Genomic DNA, 21,196 nt, shown 5'->3' with positions numbered 1-21,196 from the left:
ACCTCATGTTTCAGGTGGAATGCCCGCAGAGTCTGGGATCATGAAGGCCAAGGCTCAAATCCCCCCTGAGGCCTGACCTTGACCTTGGGCCACAGTGGGATGCAGAAGGTCGGCATGGGGAGCGACCTCGAAGACGGCAGGGAACTCCGGGGTGGTGGGGTCGAGGGGTTCCCATGGGAGGCTCGAAGGCCTGCTCTGCTCTCCACCCCCCACAAATTCAACCAGAGCATCCTTCCTCTGCCCGTCGAGACCCCCATTGTCGGCAGGCGGGGCTCTGCAGCCACCATGTCTGTAAACCACTGGCAACTCTCACAGGGAGGTGACTGATGTGCCCCAGGCCGCTGAGCCAGCAGGAGCAGATGGGGGACGGGATCCAGGTGCTCTGGCTCCTCTGCTCCGCCCCACATGGGTCTGGATAAGATAGAAGGAGAACTTCCACAAGACGCCCAGAGACACGCCCAGCAGCGTTGCTGAGGTCACAGCCACAGGATCGTGCCATCGCCGCACCGAGAGGCACCAGGAGAGCGACGGATGCTTCTCGGGGGACCCAAATGCCTCCTGCCCGGAGCACAGGGCACCGCCCTGTTGTCCGCCACCGTGGAGAGCCTGGTGCAGGGCGAGGGTGCGGGAATGCCTGCAGGACGCATAGCAGAGCGGTGAGTCAGCTCAAGCAGCGAGGAGGCGGGCTCAGCGGAGCTGGAGGGTGGGGTGCGGGCGTGAGGTCAAACCCTCCATGCAGAACGGGGCAAAGAGCCGCCTGGAACCGGCCCTGGGGCGTCATCGTTGTCGACCCAGTCAGATACGGTCTGAGCAGGGCACGGAGGGGGATGCGCACATGCCAGGAGGGAAGACACTCGCCCAAGGTCACTCGGGGACTCTGGGAGCGAGTCTGGGCTCCCTGCACAGTGCTCTCTGTCTCTGCTGCCAAGCAGCACTGGGGCACGGCCATCCTTGTGTGTAAACTGAACTTTGCACATTAAACAGCATTTTAACGGCCCGGGAGGGCTGGCTGCTCAGAGCCGGTGCCGTACCACGGGGCAATGCACGCCAGACGTGGGGGCAGATAAACCTGGTTCAACATCTGGCTCCACCTCCAACCGGCCGTGTGACCTGGGGCAGCCACTCATGTGTCTGAGCCTCAGTTTCCCCATTTGGAAAAAGGGACAAGAATTCCTACGTCCCGAGCACGTGTTTGGATCAAATGAGGTCAAGATAAAAGCACCCACTGTGTGCCAGGCAACCAGCAGGGGCTTTGTACAACTTCTCTGATTTCAGATCCCCCTTATGGGTGTGGAAATGGCACTCGGAGAGACCAGCTTGCCTGGGGCCACGCCCTGAGGAAGGGACACAGCCGGGCCTGCAGGCTGAGCCGGGCAGGCTCACAGACCCCTGCCAGCCCCTCGGGCCAGCGGGACTCGGAGACTAACTGCAGGAAGGGGCGGGTCTCGTCCCGCATCCTGGGGTCCTCGGAGTCAGGGAAGAGCAGCTGAACCCGGGACCCGCCTCCCAGATGGGATGCAGGAGCCGAGGATTCCAGAGTTAGAAAGACAGGGGTTCGAATCCCAGCGGCGGCCTCACTGGGCGGGTCCCTTCACCTCTCCAGGCCTCAGTTTCCCCATCAGTAAAGTGGGGGATGGTGTCCACATCACAGGGATGTGGGGGGCTTCAGAGAGCTGATACTCACCTGGCACATTCGAGACACACGAGAGTAAGCGCTGTTATAATTATGGCGACAATAGGTGTGACACACACCAGTGGTTGTGGTTATAGGACTTTCCTCTGTGAGCAACACACACACACACCTTCCCGCATGCACGCCACGAGCAGACTGACACCCGTGCATGCACATGCACAACAAACCTGTACAAACCTGCATGGGAGCATGCATGTGCGTACACATGAACACGCCTGCACACGTGTGCACCACACCGCCTGTAATACACTCACGTGCACACACCCACACCTGGACACACACACCTGGGCGCCTTTGGGGTGATTCGGGAGTCGCACTTTGCACGTGTGTCACGGTGGGACCACCTGGGGGCCCTGGAGGAGCGGGCCGAGGCATTCGGGGAGACAGGCGAGCCCAAGATGCCAAAATCCACACAAGGCCAGGTGTCTGAACGCAGCTCAAGGACAGCCAAGGACTGCCTCTCCTGCCCCGGCCTGCCAGTGAGAGGATCAGCCCCACAGAGGGGAATTGGGGACGGGAAGAACCGCCACCCACCCCTGAGCAGCAGGAATGGCTGTCCTGGAATGAATGGGCCATGTCCAGGCCCCACCGTGTTGGAGATCCCTTTGCCCAGCAGGGCCCTAGAAGGGCCCCAGGATCATTCATTCCTCCATTTGCTCCCTAAACTCACCTCTAGTCTGCCTGGTGAACTCCTACTTACTCCTCAAAGCCTCAAAGCCGCCTCCTCCTAGGAGCCTGCCCTGATCTCCTGCCTCCACCTTAAGCCCAGGCAGAATCAGGGGCTGCATCCTCTGGTGTCCTGGGCACTTTGCACTTGACCCTGAGGTCTCCTGCCACTTGGAATCATCCGAGGAATGCTCCAGCTGCCCTCTGACCCTGCCAGCCATCCTCACCACCCCCTCGGGGGTCTCTGGGAATTCTATTGAGCCGCATGGATGCGGGTTCACCTGCTCCCAGCTACCCCACAGCTCCTGCCTCAGCCATGCCTCTCTGGCCACCTGGACAAGGGACAAGGGCAGGAACAGACACAGCCAGAGCCAGAAGCCAGGGCCACAGAGAGAAGCTGTGGGGGACAGGGGCTGGGAAAGACCAGGGTACTCGCACACCTCCCAACATATATATATACAGATGCTGGCTCATTTCTCCTATTATTACTAAAGGAACAGGAGCACACACATCGGTGGCCACCTGCGCCCTGGGAGCCCCAGTCACTGGGGCCCCGACGCCAGCCAGCAGGCCTGGAGTGGAGCCCAGGGAGCACCCTGCGGGATGTCAGGGACGGAACTCCATTCCTGAAGCTTCCGGCTGCTCCCCTAGATCATGGAGGGAGTCACAGCTATGCGGCCACTGGAGACGACCCGGCTTCCCCCACCACCGAGTGCCTGTCCCGGCTAAATGGTGGGAGTTATGAAAAGACGTCTGGGTTGCCATCTCCCGAATGTGATGACGCTCTTGCCTTCCCTCCGCGTGCCACCTTCCCCCGCCCCCTCGGCCGGAAATGGCAGGTGTGCGGGCGCTGAGGTCGGGCCTAAAGAGTCAGGAGACGAAGTCGCCCCTCGGCTGCACCAGCCTGCCCGAGAGGAGTGGCTGTCACATGGCCGAGGTGCCAAGCTGTGAGACGCCACCCCGGCCCCTGGCACCGCTGCCCTCTGCAAACGCCCGGCCTGAGTCGGTGCCAGCAGCTTTCGGGGCCGTCATGTGCCTGGGCCGGTCAGGCCCCGGCCTCCTCTCCCCTTGGCACACCTCTGATTCGGAGGAATGTGTGTGTGCGTGTGCTTTCTCTCCCTTCAAGGGGAAAAAGCGCTCTCTCGGCAGAATTCTGCCCGGGACCCCGGCTGCCGGCAGCTGGATGGGATCCTGGGAGGGTGGGGCCTCCGCAGGGACCCCCACCCCTCCCCGTCTGCCCAGGGCGCCCCCTGAAACACGGGTGCCCTCGGAGGCGTCCCCTCACTGGGGAAGGATCGGGGCTGAGGAGACGGGGCGGGTGGGGGAGTCAGCCCCAGCCGGCTTCAGATCCCGCTTCTGGGACTTTAAATTCTGGGGGTCCACCGATGACCTTGGGCGCATTCCTCGCCCTCCCCAGCCTCAGGCTGCTCATCCTCAAAACGGGGTAAGGGCCCAGCGCTCTGCACAGGATTGCAAGAAACCACATTCTTTATCTCCTAAATGGGGACGCTCCTGAGTTTTCACTTTTTGGGGGGATGACTAATGATGACGCCGGGTGACAGGCGTCAGCTGGGACTTTGCGACCCGCTGGCATCCAATTACACAAGATAAGGTACATTGATACCATAACGCCCTTCGCTCCAATTCCAGGCACTCCTGTTTCCTCCGACTGAGGCCATGTGCCCCGCTGCCCCGAATTCCAGTCTGTCCACAACGGGCTGGTCACAGTGTCCTCCAGCGTCCCCTGGAGGGGAGCCCTCCAGCCAGGCCCCGCATGGGGCAAATGTCCGGTGAGGGAGGGACGCTGCGTCCCTTCACCGAGGAGCAATCCTGTCCCCAGGCCCTGGGGAGGGACGCCTGTGTGCTTCTGGCTTTTTGTCTCCTAACGCGACTTTGGTGCCGACGAAAGCAAACTGCGTTTGGAGGCCATCTTGGCCCCGTCGATTCTTGATGGAACCGTGTTTGCGGGAAGAGGAGCCTCTGGAATTCGGGCCTGGGGTTCCGAGGGCCTGGGCAGCCTGAGGCCCTGGAAGACCCCACTGCATCACCAAGGGCAGCTCCTGGGGAGCCCCCCCAAGAGCATGGAGGCAGCCCCCACATGAAAAGCGGGGACAGAGGCCCAGAAGGGCTGGCTTCTGGCCCCAAGTCACCCAGCAAGAGGGTGGCAGAGCCAAACGGGAACCTGGCCCTGTCTCCTTTGAGGGCTGAGGAGGAGCAAAAAAGATCTTCCCATAATGCCTCATCCTGGGTGCCAGGTTTGTCTTTTTATCCCCTTTCTGGGCCACCACCCGCCAGGGCCCTGGCCGCCATGTTCAAAACCCCTTCTTGGAGGACAGAGTAGGTGCGGGGCAGCCCAGCGGCTTGCTGGCTCCGCCAGAGGTGGTATTGCATCGTCTGTTTCCACAATGAAAAAGCCAGGCACAGAGAAGTTAGGTAACTTGCTCTAGGTCACACAGCTGATGGCACAGAAGTGGAAGGACACTGGGAGGCCCCATATGAGATCCACAGGAAGGGAATAAAGCACAGAAAGTGCAGGGCTGCGGGGCTGGGGCGGGGGCACCAGCGGAGCAGGCCTCCCCAAGAGGGAACAGCAGATGCACAGACACAGAAAAGGGACGGCGATGCTGGGCCCAGGGACGTCCTCGGAGCCACCCTGGGGATAGGCGTTGGGATTTTTCTGTTAGACGTTTATCCTGAGGAGCCATGGAAAGTTCTAAGCCCAAGGTGAGGGCTGAGATCTGCCATTTGGAATTGTCCCCTGGAAGCTGCGGAGCCCCAGAAGGAGAGAAGACCGGGGAGGCGGGGCCAAGGCAGAGGGGCAGGCAAAGCAGGGGCTGCTTGGGGCGGGGGGGATACTTGTCTTAAGGAAGCGGGGTCAGCAGAACGAGCAGGGGGCGTCCAGGGAGCATGTTTCTTTAATGCTTTGCAAATGCCTTTGAATTCTGCAAGGAAAGGAAGTTTCCGGAAGGTTGTTAGAAAATTCAATGAATGCAAAAAATGAGCATCTAGCGAGCTGCCCGACTCTGTTATTCAGGAAGCCTATTTGAGTGACTTTCAACCGACCGAAAGCCACGCAGGAATCTTGTGGGGGGAGAACGTCAGACACGCTGGTCCATGAGGAAGGCAGAGCAGCGACCCAGGCCGGGCCTGGGGGCCAAGCCACCGAGAAGAGGAAACCCAGCCCCGAGGTTGTCCAGGACACGATGAGCAGAAGTCAGCACGACAAGGATCAGCTCGTCTGCGGCTTCTCAGGGGTGGACGCCCACAGCCTGGGGAAGACAACGGGGGCGGAGGGTCCACGGGCAGCCGGAATGCCGAGAAGGCAGATGAAGCATTTCTGCCAGCGCCCGAGGGGGCTGGGGGACCGCGGCCGAGCCCCTGGCATCGCGGGCATGTGCCCCGCCCGCAGCTGGAAGGCAGGCCCGCCCAGCCATGGCCCAACGGGTAGGCGGAATCAGCACGCGGACGGGCTCTCTGAGGCCAGAATTTGGAATGCCACACGTAGCAAACAGTTAATGATCAACTGGTCACCCCTTTCCAAAAGACCCAGAACTAATGGGGCCATAAAACGTGTAAAGTATCTGCCCCCGGTCAGACCAGACATGACAGCTAGGGAGCGGACACTTCTGGGGCTCCCTCTCCATCACCTCGTTCTAGAAGGCAGGCCCGTGGGGAGACATCCCTGCTGGAAAATTTTCCCTCCACGCGTCATAATCTGGAAAAGATTCCCACGCCTCCCGTCACTGGCCAGGCCCCTCGCTCCCCTTGTGGCCAGCATGGAGGGGATATGTATTCTTTCCCAAGTTGCAGATCTGGGGAGAAAGTCTGGAGTTTTTTAAACAGAGCATGTCTTTACCCCTTGAAGGAAGACGGAAGGAGCCAGAGCCTGGAGCACTGGGTCATCGTCCCCGCCGTCCAGCCTGACACCTGGGAACGCGCTTTCTGCCCGAGTTGCTGACTTGTGCCAATTTATATGCTAATTCCAGAAATGATTCTTCCCACATTAAATAAAAGCTGAGGAATGTTCCAAAGGTCTGAACAGATTGTACCATTAACAGACAGGGGAAGCTGAGCCGTGCTGCCCACAGGAGTCCCGGGCGTGTGAACCAGCCCCCGGCACACGCACACCCCCCATTACAGGCCCACGTGCTCCTTCAGCTGACTCGGCCAAACGAAACTGCTTCGGCATCTAAAGCCTCCGAGGGCCCATCTCGACCTTGAGGTCCCTTCCAGAGTCACCTTTTGGGAAAGTAAAGAGTGCCAAACAGAATTGGAGGGGTCCGTGGTGAGCCCATGCCCCCAAAGTGATCAACCGCCCCCAAGGACGTCAGTGTCATCGGGTCACTGCCCCGATCCGAGGCCTAGGCCCCTGGCCTCCTGGACAGCCTCCTCACACCCTCCTCCAACCCCCGACACACACACACACACACACACACACACACACACACACACTGAGTTTCTTTTCTCCCCAATTCACCAAGACCTTCCTGCCTCAGAGGCTTTGCACCTTCTGTTCCCCCTGCCAGGATCGCTCTTCTCCACTGTCTTGACCAGGTTACCCCAACTCCTCGCAGCTCAGAGAAGCCCCCCCAACCTCTACAGGAGGTGAGGCCCCGGTCACACACCCTGTAGGATGCTGCGTCTTCCTTCCTGGTGCTCCTCACAGCTCTCGTGGGATTATTACTTGTGTGATATTATTCTGCATCTGCAGCTATCATTCACTGGTGAGAGCAGGGACCAGGTTTACCCTGTATCCCCAGGGTCTAGAAGGATGCTTGACAGATGATGTAGAGAAAGAGAGGGAGGGAGGAAAAGAGGGAGGGATGGATGGATAGATGGAAGGATGGGTGGGTGGGTGAATAGGTGATGGAAGGAAGGAAGGAAGGATAGATGGATGGATAGATGGATGATTGGATGTTTGAATGGATGGATATTTGGGTGGATGAATGGGTGGATGGATGGATGATGGGTGGATGGATGCTGGGTGGATGACCAGATAGATGGAGAGGGAGAGGAAAGAAGGGAGTGAGAGAAGGGAGGATGGGAGTTTTGATGGATGGATGGATGGATGGATGGATGGATGGATGATGGCTGGATGGATGATGGATGGATGGGTAGATGGATGGATGGATGATGGATGGATGGATGGATGATGGATGGCAGGATGGGTAGATGGATGGTTGGATGGATGGATGATGGACGGATGATGGATGGAGGGATGGATGATGGCTGGATGGGTAGATGGATGGTTGGATGGATGGATGATGGATGGGTAGATGGATGGATGGATGGATGGATGATGGACGGATGGATGGATGATGGCTGGATGGATGGGTGGATGGATGGATGGATGGATGATGGATGGATGGATGGATGGATGATGGATGGATGGATGATGGATGGATGGATGATGGATGGATGGATGATGGCTGGATGGATGATGGATGGATGACGGATGGATGGATGGATGATGACTGGATGGATGACGGATGGATGATGGATGGATGGATGGATGGATGGATGGATGTTGGATGGATGACGGATGGATGGATGGATGATGACTGGATGGATGGATGGATGGGTGATGGATGGATGGATGGGTGATGGATGGATGGATGGGTGATGGATGGATGGATGATGACTGGATGGATGGGTAGATGGATGGATGGATGGATGGGTAGATGGCTGGATGGATGAATGATGGATGGATGGGTAGATGGATGGATGGATGGATGGATGATGGATGGATGGATGGGTGAATGATGGCTGGATGGGTAGATGGACGGATGGATGGATGATGGATAGAATGGATGGATGGTTGATGGATGGACGGATAGATGGAGAGGGAGAGGAAGGAAAGGAGTGAGAGAGGGGAGGAAGGGAGTTTTGATGGATAGATGGATGGATGGCTAACACTGGTCATCCCCCCAGAAGACAATTGTCTGGGTAGAATAATTTGCACATCCTGCCTGTCTCTTCCTAGAGCTCTGCAATGACCTCAGTCCAGGGGACCCCCAGTGGGCCACGTGTCCCACCCCTGGCCTTGGAGGCAGAGGCTACCCCAGGCCATCCCCTTGGCCTCACGTTTGCCATTGCTGGACATCGCTCGCATGGTTCCCTCCTGCCATGGCTTCACCTCCACGTCCCCCGTCCAAACCCCACCTCCAGCTCAAAGCCCTCTTGCCCAGGGACTCTAAGCCCTAAGAGTCAGGACTTTCCTCTCTGAGCCTCAGTTTCCTCATCTGTACACGGGCATGCCATGGGGAAGTGGTGAGGACTAAGTCTGATAATGGGTGTGCAATGCCTGGGACACAGGAAGCGCTCAACAAACAGTCAGCACGCACGCTAACGGATTGACTGATTTGAGACTCCGAAGGGAGTGACTGCTGTTCGGGGAGCCCAGGTCAGAGATTCCTGTAAACAGAGATGCTGTGGCCCCCGTCACCACATCTCGGCTCTGGGTTGGCACTGGCCTTATCCTGCCTCTAAGTGACCAAGAAAATGGCCACGCGCCCACTCACAGAGCTTTGGGTTAAAGAGTTCACGGAGCCTGATTAAAGGGGTTGCTCTGCGTCTCCCGGCAATTCCTGCAGACTCGGGAAACTTCTGGAGCCCGGGGTCAGGCACAGCTGCTGAAGATGCTCGCTTCCAGACTGTCCAGCTCACGGGCCACAGACGTCCCAGCCATCAGGGAAGCCTTAAAAACATGCATTGGCTCTCAGCCCTCCTCCACTCAAACCCCACCGGCCTTGCTCCTCCCATTTAAGCAGAAGGAATGTCCCTATGCTGGTCTCTGAAGCCCACAGGGCCCGGCCCATATCCCCTCCCTCCCCTGAGCACCTTGATCCCTGACGCAGCCTCCTGGGTGAGCCTGAACACACCGAACAAGCTCCCCTCAGGGCCTTTGCACATGCTGCGTGTTCTGTCCCCAGATGGCCACATGGCTCTCTCCCTCCCTCCTTCAGGCCTCTGCTGAAACGTCCCTTCATCAACGAGGCCTCCCCTGACCACTGAAAAGGGCAGCACCCCTGACCAGGCCTGAACTCCCACCGTGGCCCCTCCCACCATCTGCCACAGCAGACGCTCTCTCTGCTCCTCCCTGCCGCTCCCACTAAAACATCTGCACCGGCAGCTACTTCTGTCTGCCTTGTTTTCAGCGGTGTCCCCAGTCCCTGGCACCCAGTAGGCACTCAGTAAATGTAACTGAGTGACCGAATGAATGAATGAATGAATGAGGAGGCAGCTATTCATTCACTCATTCATTCAATAATTAACAATAAGAGTGATCAGTAAGTGACTACACACTGATCAGTAAATGCACGATGGCAGGTCGTTGGGGGGGGCTCCCCAAGAGACAGGAGGGCACACAGACGGGCATCAGGGAGCCCCTCTCTTGGGAAGTGGAGCTGAGCTGTGATCTGAAAGATGCAGACAGTGAGGAGGGCGGGTCAGGCAGAAAGAGTACGTGCAAGGGTCCTGGGGCCGCTGAAACAAATGGCCACAGCCTGGGTGGCTCGGAACAAGAGAAACTGATCTGCTCTGGTTCTGGAGGCCAGAAGCCCAAGATCAAGGCGTCGAGGGCCAGGATCCCTGCAAAGCCTCCAGGGGAGGGTCCCTCCTCACCTGGTGGCGGCTGCACCACTCCCGTCTCTGCCTCATCTTCACACGACCTGCTCCTCCTCATCTCCATGTCCTCTCCTCTTCTGTGTCTTGTAAGGACACCTGTCCCTGGATTTAGGGCCCACGCGGAGATTCCAAGAGGATCGCATCTTGCGATCCCTTGATTACATCTGCAAAGACCCTTTTCTCCAAATAAGGTCACAGTCACAGGTGCCAGGGGCCGGGACGTATCTTTTCGGGGCCACCACGGACATCGCTCCTGGATGAAGGCCCTGACGGGGAAGGTGGGAGTGCCCGGGTGTGATCCTCCCACGACACTGAGCCAGGGGCTGCCGACCCAACTCGCAGACGTGAGTTGAGGGGGACGAGGCTGAGTTGCCCAAAGCAGCATGCAGGCAGCTCCCGCCCTGCTCACGGCAGCATCCCCAGGCCGGCACAGTGCTTAGCAAACTCTGGTGCTCAGCAAACCCTGGCATCGTAAAGGCCTGGACAGCACGGCCCCTCCTCGGTGTTCCCAGCACAAACACTGTGCGTTGGGCCCCAGGGTACGCACCACAAGGGACCCAAGGACCCTCCTCAAGGGGTCTCTGGGTGTGGGAGCCGAGGGGTCCTCTCCCAGCAGTGTGGCTAGGGTTGCCACCTTCCTTCCAGGGTCTCAGCCTCCCCATCATGCGGGGTCTGGTGTGAAGGTCTTCAATTCCAAGGACGTGAGGGACTTGCCGTCTGGAACATGCTCCCTTGACACCTCACCCATCTGACCATTGGCTCACCGAGCAGGCGGCACGTCCCTGGGCCTGCCCACCCCACCCTGGGCGTCAGCCCACCGTCGCCTCTCCATACCCCCAGCCCGGCCACACACACACATGCACACACACGCGCACACACGCACGCACGCACGCCAGGCCCCCTTCCTCTCCGCCTGGACACGCCCTTTGCCATCTCCCACCCAGAGGCTGCGGTCCCTGGAAGCCCCAACGCTACCATTTGCCGTCCCACCCACCTTACTGTGGCCGGGCCCCTACATAGCCAGACGCGGCCACTGTCCCCGCCCTGGCCACTCGGTGGGCGAGGGCTGGCCTGGGAGCTGCAGCCTCTGCGTGGCCCCGAGTGGGAAGACCGTGAGAGGGAGGCCCGGCCCCACTGGAGGCAGGAAGCTCGGTCGGGCTCAGAGACTCGTCCAGAGGCGCCTTCCCACGGAGGCCTCCCTGGGCGGCTGGGCCAGAGGCCCCGGGGGAACTGGACAGTTTGACTTTGCCTGGTGGATCTGGATGAACTGGAAATGTGAAAGTCCTCACGGGGTGTCCCGAGCCGGGCCACCTGGAAGGGCTTCAAAGAGCCGGGAGCAGAGCCTGGAGGCCGGTTCACACGGCCCCGGCCTAGCCCAGCACAGACACTCACGCCACCCGGCCCAGGCCCGGCCACGACCCCCTGCGCCCCGGGACCCTGCCGGCACAGCGGGCCTCTGGACACGGGCATCTCCTGCCGGCCACGCACAGCCTCTCGCTCCGTCAGATATGAATCAAACGCATCCAGATAATAATCAACGGAGGCGACTTGGCAGCGCGGGCCTGGCTGGCCTCCAGGCCCACCTCCAGCTACAGGAAAGACGAGGATGGCAAAAGTGATCCTTGGCAGAGGATGGTGCATTGTCCCACAGCTGTGGGAAAGTGCTCCGTGCGCAAACATTTCCTTAAACCGAGCTCACAAGGAAACGTCCGCGATGGCCTCGTGAAAGAGCGTCAGCGCGGCCGAACGGGACAAAAATAACTGTAGGCTCCGACCGCGTTCCGGACCCGGGGAGCCCAAGGGGTGGCCCGGCCGAGCACCGCTCTGCCAAGGTGGGGGGGGTGCGGCGGGAGTCTCTTCGCCACTTTCTCATCCCCTTGCACACATTTCCCAGTGGGCGGGGTGCAAGCCCGGGCCCTCCCACCCCAGTGCACGCAAAGCTCCACAGGACTCTGGCCTGGCAGAGATGGGGAGCAGGCTGCGGGCCGTGGGGGCCGCCGGGGCCACCACGCAGGAATGTCGGGGCCTGACTCACTTTCTGAACCTGCCATATGGCCCTCCGTCCTGGGACCCAGGCTGGGAGCCAAGCAGGAGCCCCGGGGCTGGGTCCCCAGCCCTCCAGGCCGCCGCGTAAAGCCATTTGTCAAAGGTATTTCCCTAAAGCTTCCCCACCAAAGGAGCTGCCTTTTGAGAAGCCGGCTTGGGCCCGAGCCAGGTGGAGACGTCTGGGGGCTCTTGGCAAAAGTGCCAGCCGTCCCCAGATCCGAAGTTCCTCTCTGGGTCGTCCCCACTTCTCTGTGCCAGGTGAGCGAGCTGCGGGGGCACCGGGGGCCACACGAGACGGGGGCCTGTCTCACCCAGCCTCTGGTCCATGAAAACCCCACGTCCCAAAAGACCCACGGGGGGGCCTCCCAACACAGCTCCCCCAGGACGCTGCTCTGTCTGTTCAGGGACCACCAGCTGCTTCACAGAGAGGCCAGAGCGCAGAGATGGAAAGCCAGAGGGACGGGCGGCCCCGCCAGCCAACACAGCATCAGCATCTAGAAGGAAGACGGCCACCTGGGGCAAGAGGGAGGCCTACAAAGCCGACACAAAGTTAATTCCCCCTCCACGGGACCCCATTTCTGGAACGAGGGGTCTGGGCGCACATAAAGGCATGCTCGTCACTGTGCGGCGCGGGCGCTGGCGGCCCCTGCTGTCACACGGCCCACGTCCGAATTCTTACTGCAGACGAATCTGCCAGGGACCCCGTGGTGTGGACACCGCACGGGCTAGTGTCCAGCGTCTGAGAGAAGGACTCTGGGATGTGGCTCGCGCCCAGAAGCCCTGCCTTCCCCACTCCCGATGTCCCCATGCTGCCACCCGTGACAGTTCCATGTCCAAAGGTGGCTGATAGCATAGCAGCGCCCCAGGTTCATCTCGTTGGCACTCGCCACTGGTGATGCCAAGGAAACCGGTGTTGGATCCAAAGTCTTGAGGCAGCAATAAGAGCTGCAAGACTCTCCTGGACCATCTGCAGGCGGCCGGGACCCAGCTCGCGAGGCTGACCTGTATGGAGAGCCCGCCCCGCATGGCCTGGCACCCGGGGGCCACACGCCATGTCTCACCCGTCCACACCGCAAGCCAGCCGGGCCGGGCCTGTTGCGATCCCGTTCTGCAGATGAGGCACCCGAGGGGCAAAGAGTTTGTGCGGCCGGCGGGCTCCAGGACCGGGCCCCTCGGCCATTTCCCAGGACGCTGCTCCTGGTCGCACGCTAACCGTCTCTTCCCCATCCCCTCCGGTCGCTTCAGAGAATCAGCCACGGACGCGGCGCAGTGGAGGGAAACACCCACTTTACAGACGCGCACACTGAGGCCCAAGTGGGTTCAATAACTAGCCTGAGGCCGAACAGCTACCTAATGGCAAGACCGGGATTGGAACCCAAATCGGATGCCCAAGGCCACCCCTGCGACCATCCTCTGATTCTGCGCCCCCTCCTCTCTGCATCCTTCCTCCTCCCAGGGTCTCGCATCCAGTAACTGCTGGGTTCAGGCCCTCACCGCGTAAAGCAAGGACAAGAGCCTCCCTCTTATGAATACTCTTCAGAGAGAAAATGCCTCTTCTGGGGTGAATCACGTCATCCCAAATTCATGTCCACCCAGAACCTCATGGTGCCCTTATTTAGAAACAGGGTTTTTGCTGATGTATTTAAGACGAGGTCCCCCTGGGTTAGGGTGGCCCTCCATCCAATGACCAGCATCCTTCTGAGAAGAAGAGAGGACACACCCAGGCGAGGAGGCCGTGTGAAGACGAGGCGGAGGCTGGAGGGACGCGGCCACAAGCCCAGGAGCCCTGGACCATCCAGAAGCTGGAAGAGGCCCGAGGGGTCCCCTCTGGAGCCTCGGGAGGGGACACGGCCCTGTGACACCTTGATCTCGGACCTCTGGCCTCCAGAACCGGGAGAGGATAACTTTCTGCTGTCTAAAGGCACCCAGTATGTGGGACTTTGTTTCGGCTGCCCCAGGAAGTTCGTCTGACGCCCCAGCACCCCGTGTTCCGGGGGGAGAGGCCGCGCCGGCCAGCTCCCACCCTGCCATGTGAACTTCCTGTTGCTGCCACACTATCAGTCAATTAGGGATGTGGATCAATTTTGTTCTGGAAAAAAAGAGAAAAGTAGGTGCCAGAACTCTCCACCAAGGAGCACAGGTCCCAGAGCCGTGGAGGATGGACGCTCAGGGACGCACCCCCTGCTCGCAGCCAGCCGAGCACAGCCCTCCTGCCGGCAGGGACCCTTCTGGACACCCTGCTGGATTCGCTGCACCGCCCCCACCGCCCCCTCTGCCCCCATCTCCCTCCACCTCGTGTCCAGCCTGGAGATCCCCCGCCTGGCCGCCGTCCACCGCGACAAGCCAGAGCAGGGCTCCGCGCGCAGGCCAAGTCACTGCCTTCCAGTTATGCAGCTCAACTATGCACCGGGGAAGGCCGGAGCGGCCGGGCCTGTGCCCCCGACACATTCTTTGCAGCTCAAAGAAATGCCAAAGGCATCGGATGGGAGCCAGATTGCTTCCTGGGGGCGGGAGGGGTGCTCTGCCGGCCGTGCAACCTTCTCACGCCCCAGAGAGCAGCACCGTCCACGGGGACCAGGAGAGCCGGCCTGCCTCCCGCCTGCGGCCAGCCCACCCCAGGCTCTGGACCCAGGACCAGCCCGTTGTCCTCAGGCCCATCCGCACACGCCATCTTCAGGCACGTCCAATGGTGACAATATCAATATCCACCTTGTCCAAAAGCACGGTCCCTTTTCTCCAGTAGAGTGGCCAACACTTTGGTTTCTGGAAGCAGCCAGCCAGGGTATGAAGGGGGGGTGGGGTGTCAATGTTTCCCCCGGGGGGAGGGGGGTGTTCCAGAATGTTCTGAGCCTCACTTCCCTCCTCTCTAAGAAGGAGTGAGAATGCATGAGCGTGCATGGGCACACTGACACGCAGAGAGCGCCCACGGCAGGCACCGGCAGCAGCCATGGGTCCCTCGGGGTCTCTGATGCCGGCCCACGCACAGAGGACGGTTTGACCCCAAGGACGTGGGGTTAGGCCCCTCCACGCCCCTCCTTGTTGACGTCCCCAGAGAGCAAACTGGTGAGCCAGGCTCTCGTCCGGCCTCAGAGAAGTTGGCCCTGGACAGAGAAGAGCAGGAACCTGTCCCTTGTTCCCTCACAGCCTGTCGTGCAAGCTAGGCCCACGGTACCATTGCACGCACCCCTCCAGGGGACAGGAACAAGTGTCGAGCCAGCCAGAGGACAGCAGGCCCCACGGGTCCCCTGGACCACCTGTGGCCTGGCACCTTCGGAGTCAGAATAGCTGGACTCACGTCCTGGACCCTGTCCCTCTGCCAACCAGGTGTGACAGAATTCGAGTCCCGGGCCTGGGTGACAACAAGCCTGTCCTCAAGAGGCTCAGCAGACCCCACAAGAGAGCGCAGGACACACAGCCCTGACGGATGGCTGGGACCCTTCCGCTCTGACCCCACCTGGGCCAGTCCCACAGTGGGGTCCCGGGAAGGAAAGGACAAGTGGGTCACAGAGGGAGAGTTTGCCCTCTTGCCTCCCCCTTGGCTGCTCAGAGGCGGCACAGGGAGGCCTTGGGGGCTGGGCACCCATTCTTTCATTCGTCTGCACATTTAGCCAACAGATACTTCAGAAGCACCCACTATGTGCAGGACTTTTCTGGCCACTGGGGACTCAGCAGGGAATAAAATAAAGTCCTTGCCCTCGTGGACTTTACATTCCAGTGAGGGAGACAACAAACAGACAGAAAAACCCTGAAACATATACCACCCCAGATGGTGAGAAACGCCAAGGAGAAAGTCCAGGCAGGCAGGGATGGGCAGGGCTGATGTAAGGTAAGGATGGGAGTGACGGCATGTGCAAAGGCCCTGGGGCACAGACTCAAGGTACCGTAGTGAGGATCACACTGCAGAGACCTGGGGTGGCCAGGGGGAGCCCACTTGAGATCCAGATTTCTGGGGAAATAAGGCCCCGTGAATCACATATCCACAGAAGTGTGGGGTCTTTTGGGCTATGACAGATCACCAGGAGGGACCCACGCTGCCCACCGCCAGCACCCAGATTCCCACTGTAGGCATCAGAGGCATCCCCCCAAGGGGACAGAAGTGCCTCCACCCAGGGAGAAGGACCTCGGAGCTGCATCCACAGCGGGTGGCAGGCGGGCCAGCACAGGGGCCACTCCAGACCCCCCCCCCAGAGGCATCTGCCTGGCCAGAGAGGGCCCCCCACAGCCCTGCACTCCAGGCCACCCACAGCTAAGCACTGTTCCAGCCTCTCCCCGCTCCAGGTTCCCTCCAGGCAGGACACCGCCCGTGTCATCAGGCCCCAGCATCCCTTGCAGGTGACACAGGTGAGGAAGCACGAGCCCAGACAGCCCGGACAGCCAGTGGAGAGGTTCCAGAGCAGGCCCTGGGGCCAAGGAAGGCTGTCCGGAGGAGGAGACCCTCTGTAGAGAAGACAGGGAAGAAAGTTCCAGACCGGGCCTGCGGGTCCTGGGGCTGGGGTCGGGGAGGGAGGGAGGGTCCAGCCTGGGCATGCCAGGCACCTGCTGCTGGAGCTCTGCTGCCCTCCGCTGGCCGGCCCGGGGACTGCGGGCGTGCGGGCCACAGCCCGGCAGGTGCGTGCCTCCACCTGGCTCCACCTGGCCCTGCCTCTGGGCGCCCATCGGGCCCTCACCTGTATGCAAATCAGCTCTGGGGCCCCCTGCCCATTGCCAGCAGGGGCGGCATGAAGACAGTGCCCTTTCTGTCACCGAAGCTGGCTCCGTGGGCATCTGGAGGACGGAGAAGATGCCCGCTCCAGGCCCACAGGAAACCCTCCCCCAGCCGGGGCCAGCGCAGGATCAGAGCCCGCCCTCAGGTTCCGGGGCTGCACACAGGTGCAGCTCCCCTGGTGCATGCACACCTCCTCGAGGTGGCGGGGATGCTGCTCAGCACCAGCCTGGGGCCTCCCCCAACAGTACCCCCGCACCCCTGGAACGAGGAGAGTACTGGGGCCTCAGCACCTGCATGCAGACCCAGGGAGCGGGGTGCCCCGTGGGAAGGGAGGCCAGCCAGCCCTTTAGCACTGCCTATCGGCTGCCTAGGGAGGGGAGCAAGCCCCGGGGCTGTCACAGCATCACCTGGGGGCTGTCAGGAACGTCCAGTCCTCTCTCTGTACCTCGCCATCAGGAACAGGGTCCATCCAGACTCAGGGGACAGCAGCACCACCAGGGAATGCTGGGGGACTGCACCAGGTGCCGTGACTTGCCTCAACCCCCATGATGTAGCGACAACCCCCAAGGTCGCGTCCAGCCCATCGCACACGCTGGTTAACTAAGGCCGGAGGAGGGAAGGTGCTGATCACAGGGCATCCTGATTCCCGTGGGGCCTGTATGCTGGCCTTTAAGCCAGCAAGTCACCCATGCTCTGCTGTCGGTCAGTCCATGGGCCTCCTGTGAGGGCCCCCAGCCCCCCACAGCTTAGAGTGCCACATCAGGATGAATGGTGGCCCCATGGTGGCTGGAACGCCCCCCACCACACGGCCACATGCCTGCCTCGTGGACCCCATCTCTGGGCCGAGGGCAGGCTGTTAGGATTGTTGCCCAGGTGCCCCGGCCCCAGGAAAGGCCCCACAGCGCAGCCCTCTGCCCAGCGGCCTCCCCACCCGGGCTCGGCCTTCAAGGCCACCACTTGCAAATGAGCCCAAGAGAGACGCCCAGTCCTTGGGCTGCAGCCCTCAGAAGACCCCCCAACCCAGCCTGCTTGGGCCTAAGTGTGTTCCAGAAGTTGCTTTGGGTCGCCCCATTAAGAGACAGCAGGAAATAAAGCTTTTTCCCTTTAGCACTCATCCCCTCGGAGGGGCTGGGCTGCCCGGGGCTCAATCAGGCCTCATGGGGCCCAGCGAAAAGAAGCGATGCCGTTAAAGGACACAGCCTGTGCGGGGCTGCATGAGGGTCCCAGGGCTGCGGGGACAAAATGACACAAATGGATCCCCCGCCACCTCCAGCCAGGAGTCGGAAGTCAAGGTGTGGCAGGGCCGCGCTCCCTCCGGAGGCTCCAGGGGAGGGTCCCTCCTGCCCCATCCAGCTTCGGGGGCTCCAGGCATCCTGGGCATGTGGCCGCAGCCCTCCAGCCTCTGCTCCGTCTTCACGGGGCCCCTCCTCTGCGTGTCTCCGTGATCCCTCCTCTGCTTATAGGAACACCTGGCATTCTATTTAGGGCTCACCCTAAATCTAGGATGACGTCATCTCAAGATCCTTGACGTGATTCCATCTGCAGAGACCCACACGGCTCCCACTCACACGGACCACAGCTGAGGCCTTGGACCTGTTTTGGGGTCACCCTTGATCCCCATATGGTGGTGCAGGGGGAGGCAGCACCCCCATTCTCAGAGTGCCAGCCGCTCACCCCCAGCCCTGCGGATCAGAAACTCCGGGTTGGGGCCCAGCCACCTGCGTTCCCTCAGCCCTACAGGGGTTCTGAGGGACACCCAAGTTTGGGAACAACCGAAATGATAGCAGAAAATGCCCCTCCCACCCTCACAGACCCATACGGACTGGAAAGTCTTGCTTTGGGCCACACTGGGCCACATTTACTGGGATTTATTTCATTTTGGGGATTGAGAAGACCTTCCACACCCTTGGGCGCTCACAGGCCCACACCTGCTTGTGACAAAGGAGGAGGGGTCGGTGGTGGAACAGACAGAAAAGGCAGTAAGAGCTGGGAAGCGGGGGGTCCATTCCCACGGGGCACCCAGGCGAGGCCTCCTGGCAGAGGGCGCAGGGCCAGCCCCCTGCAGCCGCAGCCGATGTCAGAACTCAGCGACCTGCGATCTTCTAACTCAGCGAAGATACGGAAGAATCCAGCCGTGACATCACTGGGATACCACCTCGCCCCGGGGCCTGTGACCTTGGGTGGGAAAGTCAAACCTCGTCGTCAGCATTTCCTTCTGTGAACGCAGACCACAGCCAGGCTGTGAGGGGGCGCTCCGGCCCGGCCCGAGCAGAAATCACAGGTCCCTTCCAGTATGTGGCCACCGTTGCCCACGTCCCCAAACGTGGTACCACAAGGGCCACGAATTTCAACCTTCTGTCCAACTCAGAACTTTCTGGTTTATTTTAAAGCAGCTTGCATCTACTTGGTCCACAATGAGGGCAGGGCGTGCGGGCAGGGTGGGCGTTCGGCCCCGCCCTGAACCATCTTCTCCTCCTCGGTGTAAGAGTTCAGGGAGGCATAGTTTAAACATTGAAACGCTCAATTAAAGGGACCAGCCGACCTCGTTCCCGCCACCCGGAGGACAGCCTGGTGGGTTCGAGCATCCCCGGGTTTGCTCCCACGCCAACACACCGCAGTGGACTGCTACGATTGACGGTTCCACCCGAACCCAAGAGCTGTGACATCCCAAGGCCGGAGCCCTTTTGACATGAAAAGAATCGATGAAAGAGATGGAGGAAAACCAGCCCCCTTGCCCCCGCATGAGAGCAGAAAGCGCCCGGAGTGGGGAGAATACAGGATTCTGGCCACTGAGGTGCGGCTCCCTCACCTGCCCACACCGCGCCCTGTGCTGGGGCTCAGGGTCCCCCAGAGGGCTGTGTCCCACGACCGGGGACAGAGGACAAACACCACAGCAGCCCCAGCCTCCAGTCGACAGCAAGGAGGCTCCCCGGGGCCCACGTGGGAGGACAAGGGGCCCCTGGGATGGAGCCACATGAAGACCCGTCCACAGGGACCCTGGGAAGACGAGGTCTCCAGCAGCCGGTGTCCTGTGCAGAGAGACCCAGCAGACGAGCACCCTGGAGTCAGCTCTACACAAAGGACCCCTTCAAGGTCCCCAGGTCAGGGGCCAGCTTCCTCCACCCCGGAAGCTGCGTCCTTTCCCGGGAATTTCCCCTCCTCTGGGCCCCGGCTGCAGGAAAGGAGAGCAAAGAGAAGGGAGAAGTCAGTGACCCGTCCCGAGTCCCCACTGTGGGACCGCCATCCCCAGCGGGCACCCGCCCTTTGCTGTGACCACCCACCCGCCCCCTCCCTCCCCTCCTTTGCGCCTCATCCCAAGATCCCTTGGGGTGGGGGGAGGGGAGGGGCTGTGAGCCTCTGTCTGTCCATCACCTGGAGGAAGGTCCTTCGTTTTCTCTTCGCACGCGTCTGCCTCCTTCCCTCCCACGTGAGCCGCGGACACCGCGTGCCGACGTCCAGAACTGGCGAACGCAGCCGCTTCACTCTCATCTTCTTCCTCGGGGTCCCCGTGAGAGCTGGGGGGCCTGAAGGGACGCATGCCCCGGGCGGCCTCTGCACCAGGCCAGCTGCGTGTCACCGCTTCTTACTAAGAATCACTGGGGGCCGGACAGGCGGGCGCTCGGCCCCTCCAGCGCGGCTTGCCCATCCCTGCCCGGTGCCCCCCGCAGTGTGTGCGCAGGGGGGAGGCAGGGAGAGAGGGACCCTCCCCACCGCCTCCACCCCTCCCCCACGGCAGGCCTGCGTCCCGTCTGGGCCCCTCTGTAGCAGCAGCACCTCGGCAGCCCTTTCTCTCTGTGCCTCAGTTTCCCTGTCTGTGAAACAAGGGTGTTGGGCTTGACAGCCCCGAAGGCACCCCCAGACCTAAAATTCTACCATCTCTGGTGTTTCACTGCCCGGAGAGAGTTCTTGACCCAGAACCACCTTCTCGGGAGGTGCCGTGTCCCTCCCACCCCACGACCCCATCTGTGTCCAGGACTGGACCCCATCTTTCTCCAAAGTGAGAAGGAGCTCATGAAGGCCCACAGGTGGGGCAGGTGAACCCTCCAGACGATGGGATCCCCAGGTGCCGAGGTGGGGCTCACGGGGCCTCTGAGGACGCTCCTGAGCACCTGGGTACAGGTGACCCACCAGGTAACCAAGTGCCCAGCACTGGGCGGGGGGCCTTGTGGGGAGGAGGGACCCCAACAGAAGGCCTCGCTCTGCCTGAGCACCACCAAGCTCAGGGTGATGGTGACAGGGAGCTCGCTGGGAGGTCACTGACAGCTGAAGACATGAGTGCAGAAAAGCCAGTGGTCCACTAAGACCCACAGTCACTGTGGCTGAGCCAAGGGCAGGAAACCCAGAAGCCGGCACACAGGAAGTTCACAGCCACAGCCATGGGGACAGCACGCTGAGGGCTCCCACCCTCCATGACAGCCCTGGGCTCACACTCCCCACCTGTCAGCATGGACTCTTGAATT

The 21,196-nt window shown here is 61.0% G+C and overlaps 1 protein-coding gene and 1 long non-coding RNA gene across 5 annotated transcripts; both read right to left on the bottom strand.

Annotated features, from left to right (window-relative positions):
* Nucleotides 1-4,782: 4,782 nt before the first annotated feature.
* On the bottom strand, nt 4,783-11,495 carry LOC139074388 (adhesive plaque matrix protein-like). 4 transcript variants are annotated; one of them, XR_011523967.1, is made up of 4 exons: nt 9,983-11,495; nt 8,881-9,056; nt 6,216-6,598; nt 4,783-5,628 (listed from the first exon to the last, which is right to left on the bottom strand). XR_011523967.1 is itself a non-coding variant. In XM_070564364.1 (2 exons), exon 2 carries the CDS (start codon nt 8,280-8,282, stop codon nt 7,074-7,076), a length of 1,209 nt encoding a protein of 402 aa, XP_070420465.1. In that variant the 5' UTR covers nt 8,283-9,056; nt 9,983-11,483; the 3' UTR covers nt 4,783-7,073. The 4 variants fall into 4 exon arrangements, 1 of the variants encoding a protein (XP_070420465.1); XR_011523965.1 differs by having other exon boundaries at nt 5,257-5,628; nt 6,216-9,056; nt 9,983-11,483; XM_070564364.1 differs by having other exon boundaries at nt 4,783-9,056; nt 9,983-11,483.
* A 7,071-nt stretch (nt 11,496-18,566) lies between these two features.
* LOC139074386 (uncharacterized) lies at nt 18,567-20,670 on the bottom strand. The gene is made up of 2 exons (XR_011523963.1): nt 20,109-20,670; nt 18,567-19,908 (listed from the first exon to the last, which is right to left on the bottom strand). It is a non-coding gene; the product is annotated as an uncharacterized lncRNA (long non-coding RNA).
* Between the last annotated feature and the right edge of the window lie 526 nt (nt 20,671-21,196).

This window comes from Equus przewalskii, chromosome 11 (assembly GCF_037783145.1).
Source record: "Equus przewalskii isolate Varuska chromosome 11, EquPr2, whole genome shotgun sequence".
NCBI classification, from domain to species: domain Eukaryota; kingdom Metazoa; phylum Chordata; class Mammalia; order Perissodactyla; family Equidae; genus Equus; species Equus przewalskii.
The sequence above is the reverse complement of the archived record's forward strand: the minus strand, read 5'-3'. Positions and strand labels throughout refer to the sequence as shown.

Coding starts and splice junctions, on each gene's coding strand:
- LOC139074388 (XM_070564364.1), bottom strand. CDS start 8,282: ATGACCAGTGTTAGCCATCCATCCATCTATCCATCAAAACTCCCTTCC.